General features: G+C 40.5%; 1 protein-coding gene across 2 annotated transcripts in view; it reads right to left on the minus strand.

Moving 5' to 3' along the window:
- The window catches only part of LOC139475098 (calcium-activated chloride channel regulator 1-like), a 28,471-nt gene extending 19,815 nt beyond the window's left edge, over positions 1 to 8,656 (minus strand). For both annotated transcript variants that reach the window (XM_071258356.1, XM_071258347.1), the window contains exon 1: positions 8,486 to 8,656. In XM_071258356.1, the coding sequence (XP_071114457.1) occupies positions 8,486 to 8,629 (144 nt within the window). In that variant the 5' untranslated portion in view covers positions 8,630 to 8,656. The remainder of the gene's footprint in view (positions 1 to 8,485) is intronic.
- Between the last annotated feature and the right edge of the window lie 1,882 nt (positions 8,657 to 10,538).

Here is a 10,538-nt window from a genome sequence, read left to right on the forward strand (position 1 = left end):
ATTTTTTGGTGATCTCATGGTCTGATGATGGACCTTTTAACTTAGGTTCGCTGTTGGCTGTTAAACATCTTGTTTCAGTGCTAGTTACTGTATCAGCGCACAAATCACTCAACAGTTCAAAAGGCATTGTCAGGGACGCAATAACGTTGTCTTTCAGACATGTCAGAAGATGATATAGCTTTTGAACTGAAAGACCAGTGTCAAACGATTTACCGAGAGGCAGAATGGTCAAATTGAAAAGTTGAACACTCATCTCTTTACCTTTAGTATTCCAGTTCCACCAAAATCCATCAAAGCAGGTTACTGTAATATTGGTGTGGATAAGTACATCATACCGAATCCACTCCGATGTTACTCATGTCACAAGTTTGTGCATGGTGCCCAATCATGTACCAACAGAAAGAAATGGCTCCGATGTGGAGAATCTGATCATGATACATTAGACTGCTCAAACAATCCGAAATGTGGAAACTGCTCTGGAGATCACGTTGCATCTTCAAAATCCTGCTCTGTCTGGCAACTTCAACACCAGATAGTAAACGTGAAACATGAGAGGAATATTTCTTTTTCAGATGCCAAACATTTGGTAATGCTGTGTCATATTCTGCAGCCGTTACACCTACAACTCCAAAAAGCTCCAAATCTGTTCACTCTGTTGAATGCCAGACAAACATCACCTGGGTTAAGATCATTGAATATTCACTTCTTGATACTCAATCTGTTGCATCTACCCAAACAAACCCTCCATCTCTTTCACCGTCTGCCTCTGTGGTAAATGCCAGCAAGACATTCAATTATTCACAGAAATCGGATCGAGTACCAAAAGGTCAACGCAATCATGTCCAACCTTTCAACAAATTTCAGACTCAGTGAAACAACAGTCATTCGCTCCGGGCTAGGAACAGATATCCTGTACTGCCAAATCCTGTAACATGAACACTATCCACTAATTCAGTGGAACTGCAGAGGACTTAGGACCAATTTTAATGAAGTACGGTTATTAGTACAATATGTTAAACCTTCTGTTTTCTGTCTTCAAGAAACATATTCAAACCAGACAGATAAATTTGATTTGCGTCAGTATAATGCTTACCATTCCTTTTCTCCACCAGGTGACAAAGCCACTGATGGTTCCTCTATCTTGGTGAGGTAGGGTATTATACATAGCCCTGTTCAGCTTTACACTACTCTTCAGGCTGTTGCCGTCCGTCTAACTTTGCACCTTGCATTTACTCTGTGCTCTTATGCCTCCATCTTCTACTCTTCAACGATCTGAACTTCAGTCTTTTTATGACCAGCTCCCTAAGCCCTGCATAATCATGAGTGATTTTAACGGACAAAACACTTTACGGGGAAGTAGCAACACTAACACCAAGGGACACACACCTGAGGATTTCATATCCTAGTCTATGTGTTTTTAATTATGATTCCGACACATATTTACACCCTGCAACTGGTCGTTATTCAGCCTTGGACCTTTCTCTCTCAGATGCAATCCTTTTGGATGAATTTTCATGGTCAGTTCATGATGATCTATGTGGTAGTGACCACTTTCTTACAATTCTGACAGTCAATAATCCATCTGACGTTCCACCCACAACACGGTGGAATTTTTCCACGGCCAACTGAACTCAATTAACAAGTCTATGTACTGATAAACTAAAACCTGAAATGTTTAGGAATATTGCTGACCCCATTCAGTTTTTTTAGATGAACTGACTGCAATTGCCAATGATACAATTCCTAAGTCCTCTGCAAATCCATCCATGGTTTGATAGTTATTGCAATCAGGCTAGAAAATGTAGGAAGAAAGCAGAGAAGTATTTCCGAAATCAGATCTAAGTTCTCGCTTCCGCTAAACAAAGATCTGAGGACATTCCATTATGGGTCACGTCAGAACGACCTTTCGCATACTTTGACCGACCACTGAAACGAAAAACAAGAAGTCGCCATCAGCCAATGAGAAAGCAGCTTTCTTGAGCTTTACGGCACTCGTTTTAACCTGGCGACTTCCATTTCAGACTACTCTTGAAAAATATGTTGACACAGTTCTCAATAAAAAAAATTGAAAACTGAACAAAAGAACAATGCGGAATGTCTGTTATATGGTCACGATTGTATTGTAGTGCTTCCCACGTACTTTGCAATGCCTTGTGCGTTCATATGTTTATCCTACGGAAGCGAGAGACAGATGATAATTTGGACGGAATCAGTCGTACGGGCTGTAACTGTCGTTCGGAATACCCCGTTTTAACGTTTTCGAGGTTGCATGTTTAGAAAACACATTCCGACTGTCACTTTCATGATCTGGTAAGCAACGCTTTCATTGGTCGGATGAAAGGTCGTTCTGACGTGACCCGTAATGGGATGTCCTCAGATCTTTGTTAAGCGATATATCGAGAACTAAGATCTGATTTTAATGAGATTGTAAAAGAAGAGAATTAATTTCAACTCTGAAAGGCGAAGACAATGAAGTATTTTCACTACATGAGCTACCAACAGTCCTTGGGCAAGCTAATGACACAGCAACAGGAGCTCATAATATTCACTATCAGCTTTTGAAGCATTTGCCAGAATCCAGTCTTGCCATACTTTTGGAAATATTTCACGAAATTTGGACTTCAGGAAATTTCCCTCCTTCCTGGCATAATGCAATCGTTTTTCCTATACCTAAGCCTGGCAAGGATCATTCAGATCCATCTAATTACCAACCTTTATCATTAACTAGCTGTGTTTGCAAAATTATAGAACGAATGTTTAATAATCGATTGGTGTGGTATTTGGAAACTAATAATCTGATTACAAATATTCAATGCGGTTTCCGTAAAAAAATGCCAGGACTATTGACCATCTCGTACGTATAGAATCTTTCATCACAAATGCTTTTGTTTCTAAATAACATACTGTATCTATCTTTTTAGATTTAGAAAAAGCGTATGATACCACATGGAAGCATGGCATTTTGAAAGATCTTCATGACTTTGGTTTGAGAGGTCGCTTGCCTCATTTTATGTCCAGTTTTTAACAGACGTGTGGGTTCTACCCTGGCTGATTATTACAATCAGGATCAGGGTGTCCCACAAGGCAGTATTTTGTCCGTCACTGTACTTAGTATTACAATAAATAGTCTTTTTAAGGTTTAAATATTTCAATTGATGGATCACTTTTTGTGAATGATTTTAATATATCCTGTCGTTGTAAAAATATGCAAATCATCGAGAGACAGACGCAACTGTAAATTGTTTGATGGGCATTACTTAGAAGTTGACAAGGTAGACACAATTTTATGGATAGCAACTTCTTTAATACTGTAAAAAGTATAGCATCATCTTATATAGTATAACCGCAACTGTGCCTTAACAATATTTGGAAATGGTGTCTTTAAAATGGTTTTAGGTTTTCCAAATCCAAGACAAACTGTGTACATTTCTGTTGTCAATATAAACTTCATTAGGATCCGGAGCTGTATTTAGATGGTACTGAAATCAAAATTGTGGAGGAAGCCAAATTTTGGGGGTTAATATTTGACAGACATTTAACCTTTCTTCCACACATTAAATATCTTAAAGCGAAATGCCTGAAGGCGCTTGACCTATAAAAGTTGTTTCTTATTCAAATTGGGGTGTGGATCAAACAACTCTCCTTCATTTATATCGTTCACTTATCCGGTCAAAACTTGATAATGGCTCCATTGTTTTTGGTGGAGCATGTAAAAGCAATTTAGAAAAGTTAAATACAATACACCATCAAGGACTACGCCTGTGCCTTTAGAACCTCTCCTGTTGACAGCTTATACACGGAGGCTGATGAACCTTCCCTCCAACAACGCCGTATAGAATTATCTCTACAATATATCACTAAATTGGCTTCGAATCCTTCAAACCCAGCATATGCCTGTGTATTCAATCCTCTTTATGAGGAACCGTTCAATCGTATGCCGATTCTCGTTCCTCCACTTGGGATTCGTATCCAACCGCATGTCACTGCTGCTAATATAAATTTAGATTTAATCACTTCATATCAACTTCTGTGTACTCCTCCTTGGCAGTTAGTTAAACCAGAAGTGGACCTCTCACTTACCTCTTTGATTTGACACGACTGATTTAGAATACCAACAAGAATATTTACAATTACGACGCAAATATGATTCCAATCGATCATCACGGATGGATCCAAGCATACTTTGTCACCACCTGGGTTCACGATGAATCACACTTCACTATTCAATTTCACCACATAAAACTCCGTAGATGTGATAGCGGTGTCTTCATCTGCTCATGCTAAAAATAGGCCATGATGAAGGGGGCCTATTTTTAGCATGAGCAGATGAAGACACCGGTATCACATCTACTTCGTTTTATTAATGAAATTATAATTTCAATTCACACGTTACATGTGCAATCGTGGAACCACCATGAGACATTCAGTCCTGGAACCAACAACAACCTTGAAGGTTTCAACAGTCGTTTGAATGCTAGTCTGTCCTGCCGACAACCAAACATTTTTGGTCTTATCGAGATCGTGAAGAAAATCGAAAAAGCAGACAACTTGAAAATTGTTCAGTTGGACTTTGGGGTCAAGACCCCAATGAAGTATTTGGATGCTGTGAGCAGACTTGTGAAATTAAGTTGACTCTAGTAAAACTATTTGAATTATTTGTGTGACTGTTAAAGCCTATGACTATGAAGGCCTTTTTGTTTATCACGTCTTATATTTCCGTGAGGTGACTGACAAATAGGATCTGATCGGAATTAATCCCTTTTACCACATGGGTAACATGCATTGGGAGAAGTCAACAGTGACCATTAAAGGTGTCTGACAAATGGGATGAGACCACAAATAACTATTACCTGACAATGTTAGATCAGACGAGTGAGATACACTGACGAGACACGGGAACATATTAATAGCAACTCCTTTATTTAACTGTAATAGCGACGTTTCGGTACAGATCTTAATCCGAGATTGAATAATGAATTTGCTACAGAATATGTATAGGTGGAGATGAACGTTGAGGATTAACTAAAACAATTGCATACATCAGAGAAATAAAGATGAATATGTTAAATAATAATAGAAGGATAATACTGTAACAACATGATGGACAGAGAACACATGATGAGGAAGCCAGCGCAACAGGATACGGTACAAGTCTAACTTGGGAATAGCATTGGCCCTCATATAACGTTGTCAAGGCTTCACAATGACTGAATGTTTGAAACCTGATCAAACAAATTTTGCATGTCATCCACCTGATGAAAGAGTAAGTTTATACTCCGAGACGTTGTGTTCCTCATAATAAAGTAGTTGACAGACATTAATTCTCTTCCTTTCACTTCTAAATGCCTTTTAAAGACAAGTCATATGACACTCCTAATCTTCGTTTAAACAGTATACTTGATTTTACCTCCAATGTTGCTCTGCAAAAGGGGAAAGTCGACTATTGGAAAGTTAAAGTGTTCACTATTTATGCATACAGTTTTATGGCCATGTTTTGAATTATGTTTGCCCAGGTCTAAATATAAGATAGCTGAGAATGTGACACTGGTCTCATTTTTTTCGATGGAAGGGAATTGGCTGTTTGACCACTTTTGAACGATATCAGATCAGCGATATTTCTGGAACTCAAGTTGAACTTCTTTGTCAAATACCCCTGTGTTTACTTTGCAAATTTCAAATCCATTGACATAAATGGATTGCTATCAACTTATCTTTACTTTTATTGTATACAATCAAGGGAGGATTTACTATTCACAGAAGGTATTTGAGTAAATTACAAAGACTGAATTCTCAAAACCTCAAAACATTTGCTTAAATTGATGCAATCTCAGAAACGAACCAAGTTCAATGCTGCCAAACTAGTTAATGTTTCAATTGTGTACGTACATCACTTTCCCGCACGACAAACTTCATTCTTTCATATTTGGGATAACACTTTCTTCGTAAAGTACACATTCCAACACTGCCTGGAGTCCAGGATGGGACTCAACCCCAAACACGTGCTAGAATCTGTACTTTACTAAGAAAGTGTTTTTCTAGATATAACATTTTTTTGCATTTAACCACCTTCTAAAGGTGCATTGTGTGTTCGTGATCATCATGTTTACAGTTTCATCAATATCTTTAAAGATTTAGGACAATTGAAATGAACGTAAATGTCCTCTGACTGAAACAACACTACGTGAATTGCAGGGTTTCCTCATATAAAAAAACGCCCAAGTGAACTTTGGGGTCAGAACACTAAGCCAACACATAGACGTCCCCAATGGGCACTAGTTGTGCCCCTTCCTTGCTGAATCGTTTCTTTGTGAACGTCAATCGGAATTTTCTCTCAGTTTGGCAATATGGATTGGCCAAGATGTTCAATTTAAGCTTCAGGTATATCACATATATGGCAGGAATTGAAACTGTAGCACATCTACTGTGGAAGCCAACAGTGGGCACCCGTAAAAATGAGTAAGCAAGTTTTGAAAAATTTAGTTTGACCTCAATCTCACTATTATGACGCCATAATCTCATTGTTTGTTTGTTTGTTGTTTTTACGCCGCACTCAGCAATATTCCAGTTATATGACGGCGGTCTGCAAGTAATCCAGTCTGGACCAAACAATCCAGTGATTGACATCATGAGCATCGATCTACGCAACTGGGATACGATGACATGCATGTAAGTAACTACATGTAAGTCAGCGAGCCTGACACCCAATCCCATTGAGACGCAAAGGATACATGTATAATGTCAGAGTGATGTCACATTTCAATTTCTATGTTGTCTCTAAACCTTGCAATGTACTCTCGTAGTTGCTGTTTATCGTGCTTTCTGAGCAACAATATTGCCACACATACTGTAAATATTGTCGCGCCGTTACTCTGCATTTTTTTAATATTAGCCTCCGCAGTCATACGGTCGTCAAACCAGCTGTTATTGTGCTTTTATACCTCTGCTTGATCAAAAATCGACTTATTGTATGATGTAAAAGTACATGGTAGAATTAAAACACATGACCAGGTCACTGTGACACTATGATAACTGCATTGTACTTCAGCAACCCATGCTTGTCTTAAAAGGCTAGGCGACTAACGGGATCGGGTGTTCAGGCTCGCTGACTTGGTTGATGCATGTCATGAAACCCAATTGCGTGGATCGATGCTTATGATATTAATCACTGGATTGTCTGGTCCAGACTCGATTATCTACAGGCCGCCGTCATATAGCCGGAATTTTGCTGAGTGCGGCTTTAAACAATAAACAAACAAACAAACCAATCTCCTTCATCCTGCTCGACCGCTAATAATGCTGTAAATTCTAGTATATAACGTCAACGCCAGAGAATAATAATTGAATAGTCTCGATTATCATGGGCGGTCGGGTAGCCCAGTGGTTAAATAGTTCGCTCCTCACGCCGAAGACCCGGGTTCGATTCCCAACATGGGTACATTGTGTGAAGCCCATTTCTGGTGTCCCCCGCCGTGATATTGCTGGAATATTGCTAAAAGCGGCGTAAAACCATACTCACTCACTCTCGATTATCTGCCGAAACAGAGTGCAAAAATGCAAATTAGTGTATTCACCAGTCGCGTTGTCGCCGTGCATGTTAGAGTATATTTTAGGAAAGCCTCCAGGATCAGGTGATCTCTGATCCTTTTCTTATGTGTGCCAGCAGTGTTCCATACATTCATGTAAGCCGAGTGATGGAGTTAATAAAATCGCTTTGAGGAACGGGGCCAAGGTCTGCACGGTCCATATTGAAATGAATGACGTCATTGTCTTGGTGAGGTGAGGTGAGGTAAAAACGTCGCGTCCAAGATTATCGCACTTACATAGCGACGTTTGTGTGTGGCTGCTTGTACTAGTCCGGACTGACGCCGATTTATAGTGCTAGCTCTTCGAGATACCGTGCTGCAGTTTAACATGAATACCCAACTCGGACACAGTATACTGACTCCGAGCCGACTAGTCCTTGTTTTAGCCCATTAATGCCGAGTGCCAGACAGGGTAACATCAAGTACCATCTTTTAACGTCTTTTGGTGTGACGCGGGATCGAAACCCAGACCTTCCGCTCTCTGGGCGGACGCTCTACCACAAGACATCGGAGACGGTCAATTTTCTGGGACAGTATTGTGGTGCTTGTCACGGTATAGCATTCTCGCCCAGTAGAATTCTCAACACACACGTATTTCGGTCGCCGTGATGTTGCAGCATATTGTAAAATTGGCGTTATACAACATCCAGATTTCATTGCCTCAGTGAATACGTCTTCTGATAAACTGCTAATTTCGACAAGTTGGTGGTATATATAAGGCAAACAAATGTCATAGTCTTGTTTCTCAGGCACCACCCGCATCATCATAAAGTCTGCAGCACGTTTTGTTTTTATTCCATTTTTTAAAAAACTATAAAAATACGTGACCCCTATACACATGCGTACGTGGTCGCATTTGTCTCTCTTGATTCAACTATTTAATACACGGAGCATACACCTACCTGTATGTTTGTCAGCAAAGCAAGGTTCTCCGGTACGTCTTTGTGGATAGCCACGACCAAGTCTTCATAACCGTTGTTCTGGATCTTCAGCAGAAGGCAACCTTGTATGAGCACGGCGCCTAGCAGCGCTGTCCAAACCTTCATGGCGATGACTGCTTGTCGACTGAGCTACTGGGAACAGACAATGGTTTATGAGAGACGTAACAAGGAAGTGATATTGTTCAAAATAGTCACGTGGTGTTACACTCAACTGGCTATGATCATGTTATCATAGTGAGTGACTAAGTGACTGAGTGAGTGAGTGAGAGTATGGTTTTATGCCGCGTTTAGCAATATTCCAGCAATTTCACGGCGGGGGACAACAGAAATGGGCTTCACAATTTGTACCCATGTCGGGAATCGAACCCAGGTCTTCGGCGTGACGAGCGAACGCTTTAACCACAAGGCTACCCGACCTCCCCTGTTATCATAGTTTATAATTAGTAGGTGGTATCGGAATTCACATTGCGACTATTATCTACATATATACACAAAATGTATGCAAACCATGTAAGTTTTTCGTAACTGAACATTTAGATCCTCGTCCTTTCGCCTTATCAAATATCACAGGATTATTTAACTATTGACACGGCATGATGTAGTATTATCATTGTGCTGCAGAATACCCCCCTCGTGGTGGCCGCACTGTGCCCCGACGTCATGGGTCGTTGTTCATGCTGTCAACCACCGGTTGGTCTGACCCACACACAAACATTCACCCAGACTCGATCACCTTTTCATGTTATTCACCTTTCACCAGATGTAAACAGACATGTCTCACAACTGTAGTCCCAGATGTAAACAGACATGTCTCACAACTGTGGTCCCAGATGTAAACAGACATGTGTCACAACTGTAGTCCCAGATGTAAACAGACATGTCTCACAACTGTAGTCCCAGATGTAAACAGACATGTCTCACAACTGTACTCCCAGATGTAAACAGACATGTCTAACAACTGTGGTCCCAGATGTAAACAGACATGTCTCACAAATGTAGTCCCAGATGTAAACAGACATGTCTCACAACTGTAGTCCCAGATGTAAACAGACATGTCTCACAACTGTAGTCCCAGATGTAAACAGACATGTCTCACAACTGTGGTCCCAGATGTAAACAGACATGTCTCACAACTGTGGTCCCAGATGTAAACAGACATGTCTCACAACTGTACTCCCAGATGTAAACAGACATGTCTCACAACTGTATTCCCAGATGTAAACAAACATGTCTAACAACTGTGGTCCTAGATGTAAACAGACATGTCTAACAACTGTGGTCCCAGATGTAAACAGACATGTCTCACAACTGTACTCCCAGATGTAAACAGACATGTCTCACAACTGTGGTCCCAGATGTAAACAGACATGTCTCACAACTGTACTCCCAGATGTAAACAGACATGTCTCACAACTGTAGTCCCAGATGTAAACAGACATGTCTAACAACTGTGGTCCCAGATGTAAACAGACATGTCTCACAACTGTGGTCCCAGATGTAAACAGACATGTCTCACAACTGTGGTCCCAGATGTAAACAGACATGTCTCACAACTGTAGTCCCAGGTGTAAACAGACATGTCTCACAACTGTGGTCCCAGATGTAAACAGACATGTCTCACAACTGTGGTCCCAGATGTAAACAGAAATGTGTCACAACTGTAGTCCCAGATGTAAACAGACATGTCTCACAACTGAACTCCCAGATGTAAACAGACATGTCTCACAACTGTAGTCCCAGATGTAAACAGACATGTCTAACAACTGTGGTCCCAGATGTAAACAGACATGTCTCACAACTGTGGTCCTAGATGTAAACAGACATGTCTCACAACTGTGGTCCCAGATGTAAACAGACATGTCTCACAACTGTAGTCCCAGGGGTAAACAGACATGTCTCACAACTGTAGTCCCAGATGTAAACAGACATGTCTCACAACTGTGGTCCCAGATGTAAACAGAAATGTGTCACAACTGTAGTCCCAGATGTAAACAGACATGTCTCACAACTGAAC

This window comes from Haliotis cracherodii, unplaced genomic scaffold, assembly GCF_022045235.1.
Source record: "Haliotis cracherodii isolate W230 unplaced genomic scaffold, xgHalCrac1.p SCAF_1, whole genome shotgun sequence".
NCBI lineage: Eukaryota > Metazoa > Mollusca > Gastropoda > Lepetellida > Haliotidae > Haliotis > Haliotis cracherodii.